The sequence below is a fragment of the Drosophila mauritiana genome, chromosome 3R (assembly GCF_004382145.1).
Source record: "Drosophila mauritiana strain mau12 chromosome 3R, ASM438214v1, whole genome shotgun sequence".
In the NCBI taxonomy this organism is placed as follows: domain Eukaryota; kingdom Metazoa; phylum Arthropoda; class Insecta; order Diptera; family Drosophilidae; genus Drosophila; species Drosophila mauritiana.
In genome coordinates this window covers 14,930,137-14,942,440 of record NC_046670.1, presented here as the reverse complement: position 1 = coordinate 14,942,440, position 12,304 = coordinate 14,930,137, and the positions used below count along the sequence as shown (strand labels likewise).

The following is a 12,304-nucleotide window of genomic DNA, read 5'->3' as shown; positions in this document are numbered from 1 at the left end:
TATAAGCTACGATTTAATCACATTGCTTTGGTTATTAATCCCTAAAATCCTGCCCATCATAGAGTATTATCCAATGCGACACCATTCCCTGCTGAATACCACCTGTCACGCTCTAAACGATCAAGTGACTGACTGACAGTTGGCTAACTGGAACAAGTCGGTGACTGAAAAATGCCCGCCAGGCAGGAAACAAGAATTCGAAAAAAAAGCACTGTTTTCAAAGTGCAAAAAGTGCTGAGCCCAAGATGAAAGTTTAACAGCATTTAGCTGAACAGGCACAAAGTTGGCAGGCGGCAAGAATATAAAAAAAAGGAGGGGAGCCCGTGGGCGAAGGACTGGCAAACTGGCGGAGGATGGAGAGGATGACTGGGATTCTGAGCTGACTGAATGGGATCAAACAATTCGCTAGTTTACACCTTGGACTCATTTAATTATATTCATTGTACCAGTCCAAGTCTCTCATTAGTCGCTCTGGCCGACCCCCCCTCATTACGCCTCCCCCTCTCGAAATATTCCATCCGTGGCTCTCTTCCTTCCTTGGCCATAACAACAACCAGTTGGCAAAGTTTTGTGAAATTTCTTGAACAAGTGACCCATAAGTTGGGCCAGACATCAAGAAGGCAGCCAGGCCAAGCAAGCATCCTGAATGGAAACCTCTCCTCCCTCTCCATTGTTCGATGGAAAACCCTCGCATCTTCCGACACCTCCTTTAATCCTCCTCCGCCACGCTGCCTAATGAATATGCTGCCTTAGGGCCAACTCAGGGCGTCTCGGCCACGTTTACTTAGCAAACTCGAACGGTGTTGGCGTATCCGTGGCTCTAATTGCTTTGTTAGACACCGCTGGGGCAAAATATGATGGTTCTGGGAGGAGTTGCAGGCGGAGAAGTTCGGTTCTATCTGAGAGAGTTGGTGCCAAAGTTTGCTTGCCGCAGGATATGCATTTTGCATGTGGGTCTTTAATTTAATCAGAGAGGGGATATGATATCTCCAAGTAAGTAATTTCATTTCCAAATAGTTTTTGTCATTGTAACGTAATGTTTGCTTAAGGGATTTACGTGATAGAGGAACAACTAGGCAGCAAAATCACTATTAAAGTTCATCTACAATTTAAGCACTAACATTTTTATTTATTTTTATTATATAATTAAAAAAGTGTACCTGTGTTATAATTCGGACCACATAATCTCATATGCAATCGCCTTCAATCACATAAACTTGTCAATCAACCCTCGAAAGGAGGAATTGGGCGGAGTGCCCATCTATCCGACCGGATTCGCACAAGTCTAAAGTCCCGAGGCTGGCAATTATAAATACTCTTCCACGCTGCGTTGGCGTTTAACAGGAAAACATCACAGGACACTTCACTAATCTCCAGGACAGCACCAAGTCCATGTCAACACCGGAAAAGTTGTGGATGGGGGGAAAAGGGGAGGCGGGTCACTGCTTTGCCCCAGGCAATCAAACTTCGACTTCATTTGACAACTTTAATGGAGTCCGAGGCGAAGCAGCAGTTTGAAAAAGTTGCTTATTGCATTACCGCTGACCGTTGACTAAACTTTGTATTACATAACTACTCTGTTGGCTCAACTTCATCCAACCCCTTCCCCCTTTTGCCATCGAGTGTTTTCCCACAGCGCTAGGCCACTGCCCATTGTCACTCATAAATGTTAAACAAATTGTGTGGAGATTAGTCTTGTGGTCACACACTTTCTAATACTCTACTCGAGGAAAGGAAAATGAATTCCTGACCTAGGAAATTATAAAAATATAGCGTAAATTAAGAGGAAATATCCATTCGCAGTACCACAAATAAATGTTCTATATTAGAATAATATAACTACAAATTTAGAAAGATATGATTTTGAAAACGAAACAGTATGATAACATTTAAGCACTTTCAAACACTGACATAAATGAAATATTATGATATGATAACCCCGGACCCCACTTTCATAATTTGCCAAAATGCCTCATACTCTTCTTTACTTTTTTTTTTTGGTGATTTTAGTTCAAAACTTGCTTGGTAGTTGTAAAGTGCCCATCAGACCACCCACCGCCCACCGTGTAGACCAACTGATGCGACATGTTGGCTTACCGCTAATTGTAAGTGAAATTAGCGGTTTTTGTTGTTGCTAATGAAAATTGTTTGAGCCGCGAACTTTGCATCGTTTACGGGGGCAGACGTTCTAAGCGATGGAAAAACTTTTACCAAGAACCGAGAATGGGAAACGGATGTGCAGCGAGCGATTAATCGGATTTTGTGTAATTCCAATCAAAGTTTGACTCACGTTGTGCGCATAATTAAAAATTACTTTTCTCCACAGCGGAGCTTTCATTGCCTTTTTCTTATCGGGTTTTTCTCTTTTTTTCTTTGTAAGAGACTATGTCGCCATATGTCCAGGCCACGCCCAGACATAGCGCTCCTACTTTTTTTCTCGCCCACTTTTGCCCGATTCTCGTAACATCTTCGACGAGAAGTGAAATTAATGGCTTTTCTATTATTTTGCACAAAGTTTCGAAGCGCATTTGACGTTGATTGCATTTTTTGCGCTTTCCAAGGACGAGCATTACGGGGAGGTGGCACGGGGCAACTCCAAAATGGCTTCCACCAGCGGAATCACAGCTGCTGGCAAGCTTGATTAAAAATTTAGTTAGTGTGCGGGCGTATTAGTGTGTATCTATGTGAGTGCCGCCGATGCCAAAACCGGGCAATTTGCCTGTTTCTCATCCACGTATTCCCATTAACCAGCGAAGATAAACGGGTTGAGGTGTGGGCGGATTGGCGGTATGGGGATTAGTGCCCAGAAAGTGCAATCCACTCTCCATGGCGTGGTCCATCATAGCCGCATATGTTCCTATGACTGTCTCTAGTTTATGGTTTGATTTATGTGCTCCAAGGTGCGGAGGATCATAAATCCCGATAAGAAATTCTTCAAATTGCTTCTGGCACAGATGCACTGCGGCCAACTGCGGTGGAAAAATAAGTGCCATAATCCAAAAATGAGTCCAGATGTGGTTAGATATTAAATTGGAATTTTCACGTGCTAATCTGCAAAACTATAACGAAAGTATAACACAAACCAATTGAAAAAGAAATGACTATAATACGTGTGTATGATTTGTTAAATTTTCTAAAGAATATTGTTATATTTAAGCACTCCTTAACTTTGATCGCACGATTGTACTATTTTACAAGCGTTATCTGATTCTTGCAGCCTATTCAAAATAGCGAGCGGAATGAGGATGAAGGAACTGGACAGACCTGCTCCCAAACTAAAAGTGTGAGAGCGGGTGAAAGCGTTAAGTTGCACAAAATGAACTTCCTTCCGGAGCTGTCTTCCTGTCGCGGCTGAATGGCCGACTTCCACCAGCCACTATTCGCCCAACGCCACCGACTCTCTATTGCAGCACACTCTTATTATTTCTAAGCGTAACCGCCCACTTGGCTAGCAAAAGTTTTTCGGGGGCAATCCCAGACGGTCCGGTCGAAAACCTCAACGCCCCAAAAGAACCAACTAAAAGTGAGCCCAGGAAAACTTTAAGCTCACTTTATCCTCCACATACATACATACATATATAGAGCTGTCCGTCTCGCCGCCGTCGAACAATACAAATGGCTAGAAAGCGTTGTGGCCCAGACAGGATTCCAGGGCCAAAAACAACCAAACCAGTTAATTTCCAAATTGTGAACAGTACCAAAAAGTGCGACAGACCCCAGGGGAATGGGGTTATTGGACGGGGGGGTAATGGACAAACTGTGTACGAGGTAGATTGCTGGGCAGTGGAAGAAAAATTATTGGTTTAGAGATGGTTAACGTTCTTGATGAGATCGTAGGGCTAACATACAGGATACATAAGCTAAAAATAATTATAGAGATTTTAAAATAATTGTTAAACAAAATGCTTCAACATAGAAGGGAACATTTTTAATATCATTTCATATTATTATCTATTTTACAGATTTTATAGCGAAGATCACAAGATTTCTTATATAAATTTGAATACGTTTTTTTTGATTTTGATTCTTTATGAAGGTAACCCTTTTAGATCACGCTTCCAACGTTTGGTTAGTGTAATGGTTCAGCCTGATTTGAAGTACCCCAAAACACAACTAGTTCAAAACTACACAACGCGGTTGCACCACAGCTCCACCACTGACTGAACCATACACAACGAAGTGCGCTGGGGAGCAGACCGACCGGGTCTGGTTTTTGGGCCGGGAATCGCAATCCGAGGTGGAATCGGAAGGCGGCCTAAAGGGGGGTTAGCTCCGAATAGTGTAGGCCAAGAACAACAAAGGCAGCTGGCCACAGAACTGGTCAGATGGACTGGTCAGAGCCGCAGTCGCGGAGAGTTGGAGTCAGTGCTCTAGCGTCATCATTGCCGAAGCATAAAACTTGTTTCTGTCTAAGCACGAAACCCGCCAGTGGCACCCAAACCCACCGTTCCACCTCTTCACCGCCCCACACCCACAGCCCCTTTTAAAGGCCCGCTTGCAAGCCAGTCTGAAATATCTTCCGGCTTGCGATGGCAACAAAAACAGAGACAGAGTCGCCAAAAGAGCTGAGCAGCGGCAGCGGTTTGCACTCAGTTCCGTCGACGGCTTGGGCAAGTTTTCCATTGTTAAAAGGTTTCCCAAACAAAAAAGAGGCAGCCACTTTTCCAGCTACCGCTTCTTGGGTTGCAACAAGCAACAACATTCTTCTTATTGTTGGGCCTGCATTAATATTGTGATTTTCAAATTCCAAAATTCTCCAGTGGCGGATAAAATTAAAGTATGGTGGCGACTCGACTATCATATACCCGTTAATCAGCTAGTACAAGAAAGATATTTCAAAATTTTGTAGAAATAGGAATAGAAATTCATTGCCATGGGATCGACGGAGTCAGAAATGGTTCATAACCGATTGACTGGCGCTCTCCACTTTAGCTCGTTGCCCCCATCCTTAACCGTAGCAGACCAACTAAAAAACACGCCCAAACAAGCAGCCGTATTCCAAAAGAGACAGCCGGGGAGCAATTCATAATTAACATAATTGAGGCACCCGGCCGTTGAATGTTTTTGTGCTTTGATGAGCAGAAAGCGAAGACCTGATGATACGGGAGGTGGAACATGGAGCAGGGAGTTGGGAGTTGGGAGATGCAGATGGAGATGGAGGACTAGGGGCTCTCCTCGGGCGCTTGGCAGAACAACGATGGATGACGACCCATAAAAATACAAGAGGCCGCCGAAATCGTGGTAACAGAAGCAGGGGGCTACCAGCCCGTAACCAAGCTACAAAACACGATGGGGCAGGTGGTGGGCAGCAGGCGGTGGGGTTGCTGGGATGTGAAAACGGAACAATATGTAATTTCTACGCAAAAATGTTTTCTCATGGCGGTGGGCGTGACAGAGCAACAGCAACAACAATAACGCGGAAGGAGAGCAGCACAAAATTGACGTTGATGTACTTGCTACCTACAGTGTGCAGTGGATTGTTGGAACTAAACTTAGTTATTTTAAAACATGAATAAGTTTACTTCTTAGAAGTGACAAAAAGATACATAAATCTGGGCTTAAGCTCAACTACAACCCATAATGCAAAAAAAACCCTCTGAAAGTTTGTGTCACTTATCGAGTGCTGCCTGTACTGTCAAAGTTGACTTACCCGCAGATGTTGTTTCAGCGATTTCAGTTGGGGAGAGGTGAGTTCTCCGGCGAAAGAAAGAATTCGGTGACCCGGGTTTGGCGGCTGCACCGGCCTTCGCCGGCTGATGACGTTGGAATGTGCCCACCAAGGCTTGGTTCTTCCTCTTCTTCGTTGGCTCTGCTGACGTCGCAGTTGCGTTTTGTTGTTATCTCTGTTGTTGTTCTCTCTTTTTTTGTCTTCTCCAATGCCGGCTTAGTTGTTGCTTTTTGGCTTCTTCTCTCTGCTGACAAAGGTGATGGCAATTTGTTGTTGTTTGCTCTTCTTCGACTTCGCACCTCGCAAAGTGCCGTTATTCATTGACGAAGGGCAAAAGCAAACACACAAACACACATTCAGAGAGGAGAAGAGAAGGAGAAAAGCACAAACACTAAATATTTCAGCAATTCAATCATTCACATATGTATGTATGTATTTATATTTCTTTTTTGTTGCTATTTAGCAATTATGCACGAATTATCTCACGGTCAACTGGTTTTTTTCGAACGATTTTTTATTGTATTTTATACGAGTCGAATTTCTCATTGATGGAAATGCAAATAAACGCGCAGCGAGAAGAGAACATTTTCCGGGCCCCACAGCAAAAGGAAAAAGAAAATTCAAAACGGCACGCGACGCACGAACTTAATTATTTACTACGTGTGTGTGCGTGTTGTTGCACAATTACAATAAAAACTGAAAAAAAAGCAAACAACAACAACGATCCAATGTCAGAGAGCCACCCACACGAATTGAAAAGTCAAACGGACAAATTGAATTTCGGCCTGCAATTTACGCTTTTAATTAAATCATTAAAAGGGGGCACAAAGATTACGATTACGCCATTACAAAGCACACAGAAAAATCAAGATCTGCGTATGATAACAAATTTCTCAGATCAAGTTAATATTTACATTTTTATATAATTTTGATGTTTGAAAGATTAAGATAGATAAAGATGTAAATTTAACTTTTGTTTGCTTAACAGGACAAAGAAACTTGCATGCAACTAAATATTTGTATATATTTTTAGTCAAATTGAATCACATGCTATGTTTGTCTTTGTAAAATCACCGAATTGAGCATCTATCCGCCCTGTTTTGCTCCCAGTGTAGCAGCAACAGTTGCACTGTTTGTGTTTTGTGGCTCAAAAATGTAATTACGCACTCCAATGCAAATGCAATCGACAGCAAATTACATATTTGTAATGGTTTGCAATTGAACTGCTTTTAAAATTGAATAGCAATTAAATTGTTGCTTCGCAAACACGAAAACACACACACAGCCCGAAAAAAAAACCAGACAAACCACTACACACTCAAACACACATCGATAGAAACGCTGCTGCGCCGACGCAACTGCGCTGCAGAAGTTCTCTTCCTCTTCTCCCTCTTCTTCTTTTAATTTCTTTTACCTTTAACTATTATCTATTTTAGCATAATTTCATTCACACACCAGCTTTTGTTTGTATTGAAATTAGCCGCGGCGGCTGTAATTAAACAATGCGGTATTTCGAAACTCGCGCTGAGAACGACCGACAATAACACCAACACAGACAGGAGCGCGCCCTTCTCGCACGCACACAAATTTATTATAACACGTAAACAACAACGCCGCAACGCCGACGCAACTTATTTTCCCGGCAGCGACGCGTCCGCACACGTCCGCTCACGTTCGGTTCCGCAGAGAGAAGTTGTTGAAAACATAAACAGAATCACTTGTTGCACTCTTTGACGAAAGTGGGGCTATTGCTGAAAAAACCAACCAAAAATATTGCAGATTGGGGATACTCGCTCAGTTGGCGTACGGCCACACTTTTGCGACTTCACTGTTAACCGCTACTTCATAGAGACCTTTACCCGATAACTGTTACGAGTTTGACTGCCTCTGTTAATCACAAGGAAAAATATTGTGGAAATTAAAATTATCTCAAATATATAATAAAAAAAAAGAATATATACACCTTTATTTTAAGGAAATAAACAGTTAATAAGTTATTTAAAGGAATATTGTAGCCGTTAAAATAAATCTCCTTAAATGTGTATTAAATAACGGTCATCATATAACCTGGCCTTCTGAATTATACTTTAATTTCTTAGATTTTGTTGGACACCATGTTTTGAAATAAATCGATACAAAAGAGTACTTTTTGGTGGCAAAATGGTAAACAATTAAATTAACTGCATTAAAAGTAACAAAAGAAATATGTTTTTTGAAATAACAGTATAGTATAACAGTATAGCTAAAGTGTATTAAAAAATACCGTCATATGAGCGACCCGCTGTGAACGCTTCGCGGCGAATGACCAAACGGGCTGAGCGAGAAAATGGCGTAGAAGGCGACGAAAATTCGTTTCATTCGTGAAGAAAACCTCGATAACTGAGGAATACAGCTGGGATTTAAAGAGCATATTCGAACTACAAGCAGAGATGTTTCCTGGTGGAAATGGAAACGCCGATTTGGGCTACAACAAGCACGCCCACGTCCATGGACACGGACAACATGGCCATGGGCACAACCATAATCACACTCAGTTCCTGGCGCAGCCCCCGCCGCCCCCCACACATTTTCCAATGCCCCCGGGTGGCGGTCAGGGCATGGTGACGCCCCTGGTAGCCGCCGGGCTGCCGCTCGCCATGCAGGGTGGGGTTGGCATCGATTGGGCGCAGCTCGCCCAGCAATGGATTCACATGCGGGACGCTACTCCGGTGCCCATGCCCCTGGCCCCGCCGCCACCCATCATAAGCAATTTGCGAGAATACCACCAGCCGACGCTAGCAATGCCGGTGCCCAGTGTGGTCAGGGCGGGATTTCCGCAACTAGAGGAGCACGGCGAGGCGGATATGGACATGGACGATGAGAACGAGCGGGGACATAGCTCTGAGACGCCGCCACCGCCAGCTCCTTTGGTTACGCAATCCCATTGGCTGGCGGGCAGCGAAGTGGCTGGTCAAATCCCAGACGCCTCCAACGGAGCGGGTTTGTAGAAGATACAAGAAGATAGCACAATAATCAGGTCAGAAACTAACCCTCCTCTCCGTTCCTTGCAGCTGTCACGCTGGGCAAGCAGCCATGGGCCGGGTGGCAAATGCAGACCGACAAATCGGGCAATTCCACGGCGCATATACCATCTCTGCTGAAGCTGAACGTCAGCAATCCCAATGAGCCGCACCAACAGCTGCAGTTGCAGTTGCAAGCGCATCAGCAGCAGCAGCAGCAGCAGCATGCGCCCCAACCAACGCATCCACACCATCCACCAGCACCTCAGCCGCATCCACATCCACACCATCTAACACCACATACACACCTGCCGCCACAGCACACACAGCAGCCGCATGCGGAAAGCGGAAGTAGCGGGGCCAGCAGTGAGATCGATGCCAACAAACGGAAAATGTTGCCAGCTTGGATAAGGTGAGTGTGCCAAAGAACCACCATAAGATTCACAATCATGTCGTTAATCTTTCAGAGAGGGCCTGGAGAAAATGGAGCGGGAAAAGCAGCGGCAACTAGAGCGCCAGCAGTCCTCTATGAGCACGCCAGATGTCGAGGTCAACCACGTTAAGCAAGTATCAAGCAAAACACTAACCACACCTGGTAATCTTTTGAACATCGCGAACGTGGTAAGTAAGGTCGATGGGCGGCAGGGTTAACTGACTCTCAATACAGACCGAAAAGTGCCGAAAGTGTAGCACACACCATTTCACTCCAATTGGTTGCACAAAAATCCAGACGGGACTGAACCTGAACTTGAAACAATGTTTCGTCATTGAAAGCACACAACACTTAAAACAATCCGGACAGTAGAGCAGACTGCAGGCTTAATTGCAGGCTGTCGATTAAACATTCCCTTGAAATTCAGGCTAGCGACAGCGAAGATTCCATTGACTTGCCTGGGGAGGCGCGTGAAGAACTAAAGGTGCAGCAAATAGGTAATGAATTGATAAGTAAGGACGACGATAGCAGCAGCAGCAGCGAAGAGCAAGAGTCGGAGCTGCATGGAGCCATCGAAAGCGGCAATCGGGCAGCGGCGGAGCACGTGAGGATGGCTACCGTAAACGATGTCAATGGTAAAAACTACGAAGAAAGACTGGCGGATCTGGTAGGCATCACCATTTGACCCGGATGTTTGCTCAGCCAGGCGATGAAATCGAGTGAGTCTCAGAGGCGAAGGAACTGCGGAATTCTGGCGACACTTTTCTGGCTGCTCTGCAGTTCGTTCACTCTTCACTAGAGTTTCATTCCCTGGCCATCGGCGGCACATCCAAAAACCCATTTGTATAGTTGCAAACAATGAATATGAACACCCAATACCACCCATCTGTAGATGCTTGTGGTGCGTCGGACACTAACCGAAATCCTGCTGGAAACCACAAACGAAGAGATTGCAGCCATTGCAGGCGAGACTCTAAAAGCACACCGTGCGAAAGGTACATTATTCATTATACTTAAGTTTATCCCCAACCGATTTCTTCCAGCGGTCGCGCGCGTGTGTGTGTGTAAGTAGTTATAGATCGTAAGACGGCGCGGATATATCGCGGATCGATTGTAGCTTGGATGACCGGATGTTTCGGCCAAGCGATTGGAGCCGTGTTTTTTCCGGCTTAACAGCGCGTTACCAACTCTTTTATTCCTATGTCTATGCTAATCTTGAAAATTAATATCGAACACCACACAAAACAATGAAATCACTTGCTGAATTTTTTAATTTTAATATATAATATATACCTATATATATATATGTATGTATGTGTAAATCAAAAGCGTCATCAGCCCAAGTGATTCGCAAAAGCGCCTTGTCCTCCATTACCGGCAACTTGGGTAAGTAACCAAATTCCAATTTAGTTCGTACATATTCTTTGCACTATTTTTGTTCAGAGGTAGTCTGAGTTATGCTTGGTCATCCTGTCTTTCTATACCCCAATCCTAATGGCAAAACGAAAAGATAATACAAAGAATTGGATTATTCCTATGGCCGAGATTTAACTTTCTATGCTTCGTGTAACTTTAAGCCATGGCCAAATGAGTTCGACTTCCTTCGACGCAGTTTGGTCTTTCTAGCCCGCTTCTTCGTCCTTTCTCTTCCCCATTTCCCCTTCCTTTCACCTTTCCGTAAATTCTTGCGAATATATTGAAAATCAGTTCAAAATATACCAAAATCTGCGCCCGATCTACATTGAAGCCTGGTAGCAACAATTAGCACTTGACTGATTTGAATTATAGGTTTAGCTGCCTATGGCGATTCTTCCAGCGAAACCGAGGATGATGAGGATGATGAAGATGAGCGTCAAACGGGCGCTGGAAAGGATGCCGAAAAAAGCGCGCAGCTAAGCGCGGAGGAGTTGAAGGTATGTTGTCACCACGTTCATTATCAAAAGGAAATCGTGTATTATTTTTATTTGGCTTTTTAGGCTCGCATAAGGCGCAGCAAACGATCCTTCGAGAAAGTCATTGACGACATTGAGGATCGAGTGGCCAAGCAAGAGCTGCTTGATGAGCAAACCCTGCTGCGACATCGCAAGCGGGAGCTAGAGCGCTCCGTAACTGGTGGTGGTGGTGAGCATCGTCGACCGGTGGCCAATCCAGACCCGCCCAGTGAGTCGGCCAGTCAAGCAACCCAGGAAAAGATTCATCAGTCAAATGGTATAGGTGATCCACATAAATCCCAAGAACTCCTAAGCATACATTGCCATCATTTAGGCAAAAGACTCAGCCGCAAGGAACGGACCACCCGCTTTAGCGACAACAAGGACGGCAAAAAGCCGTCGCAGAGCTTCGTGCAACAAGTGGTGGCGACCGCTGTGGTGCCACCACCCGGAAGCCTAAGCAATAGCAGTCCACAAAAGCTGAAGCCCGTTCCCAATCCGGCCACTAATCTACTGCAGATGCCGGAGTCGGTGGCCACCATGCTGAGTGCGGCGGACAAGGCGCTGCACAAGGCCAACAAGTCGTCGCGTAAGTCCAAAAGCAAGCGCCGCCACTCGTCCCCCTCGTCATCGTCTAGCAGCAGTGGGAGCAGCTCTAGCAGCGATAGCGACGACAGTAGCAGCACCTCGAGCGGATCCAAAACATCCGGCAGTCGCAGCAAGCGATCCAGCCGGCATGGACACCGAAGCCACCACAGCAGCAGTCGGAGCAAATACGAGCGTCGCGATCGCGACAGAGAAAGGGAGCGGGAGCGGGACCGTGATAGGGGTCATCGCCAGCATCGTAGTAGCCATCTTAGTGGCGGCAGTAGCAGTGGAAGTCACCGCCAGCGGCGACATCGCGAGTGCAGCCATTCAGGCGAAGATGCTGGCGGCAGCAGCAGTTACCACCGCTCCTCGCGGCAGAGCAGCAGCCGTAGCCATGATCACGGCAGCAGCAGCAGCGGGCGGAAGCGACACCGCACGAGATCCCGCTCCAAGTCGCGCAGCACTCACCACTCCAGCTCGAAGACATACTCCTCCACTTCCGCGTCGCATCCGCGCAAGCGCCATTAATAAAACTCTTGCGGATAAAAATCCGAAGTTAATTGTTAATATTAAATAATTATTATTTCTTCTGTTTAAGACGCTTTTTAGTAAACAGTTTTAAATCAGCCTAATAAATTAAAAACTCAGAAAAATTGTTTTTTTTAATTGTTATGGGCGTATTAAG

General features: G+C 45.2%; 2 protein-coding genes across 7 annotated transcripts in view; one reads left to right on the top strand and one right to left on the bottom strand.

Annotated features, from left to right (window-relative positions):
• The window catches only part of LOC117145931 (cadherin-87A), a 55,762-nt gene extending 48,397 nt beyond the window's left edge, over positions 1–7,365 (bottom strand). For 2 of the 4 annotated variants that reach the window (XM_033311804.1, XM_033311807.1), the window contains exons 1-2: positions 7,083–7,365; positions 5,651–5,915 (exon numbers count right to left, since the gene is read on the bottom strand). The gene's annotated coding sequence lies outside the window, so the exon portion shown is untranslated. Of the gene's footprint in view, positions 1–5,650; positions 5,926–7,082 lie in introns of those variants that run through there. The other 2 variants (XM_033311805.1, XM_033311806.1) reach the window with 2 other exon arrangements.
• A 600-nt stretch (positions 7,366–7,965) lies between these two features.
• Positions 7,966–12,272, top strand: LOC117143304 (arginine/serine-rich protein PNISR). 3 transcript variants are annotated; one of them, XM_033307912.1, is made up of 9 exons: positions 7,968–8,647; positions 8,719–9,079; positions 9,135–9,288; positions 9,528–9,767; positions 9,993–10,095; positions 10,430–10,486; positions 10,889–11,013; positions 11,077–11,308; positions 11,366–12,272. In XM_033307912.1, the coding sequence occupies exons 1-9, from the start codon at positions 8,098–8,100 to the stop codon at positions 12,145–12,147; spliced, it is 2,604 nt and encodes an 867-aa protein (XP_033163803.1). In that variant the 5' UTR covers positions 7,968–8,097; the 3' UTR covers positions 12,148–12,272. The 3 variants fall into 3 exon arrangements, with proteins under 3 accessions (XP_033163804.1, XP_033163802.1, XP_033163803.1); XM_033307911.1 differs by having other exon boundaries at positions 7,967–8,647; positions 11,077–12,272; XM_033307913.1 differs by lacking the exons at positions 11,077–11,308; positions 11,366–12,272 and having other exon boundaries at positions 7,966–8,647; positions 10,917–10,996.
• The last annotated feature ends 32 nt before the right edge of the window (positions 12,273–12,304 follow it).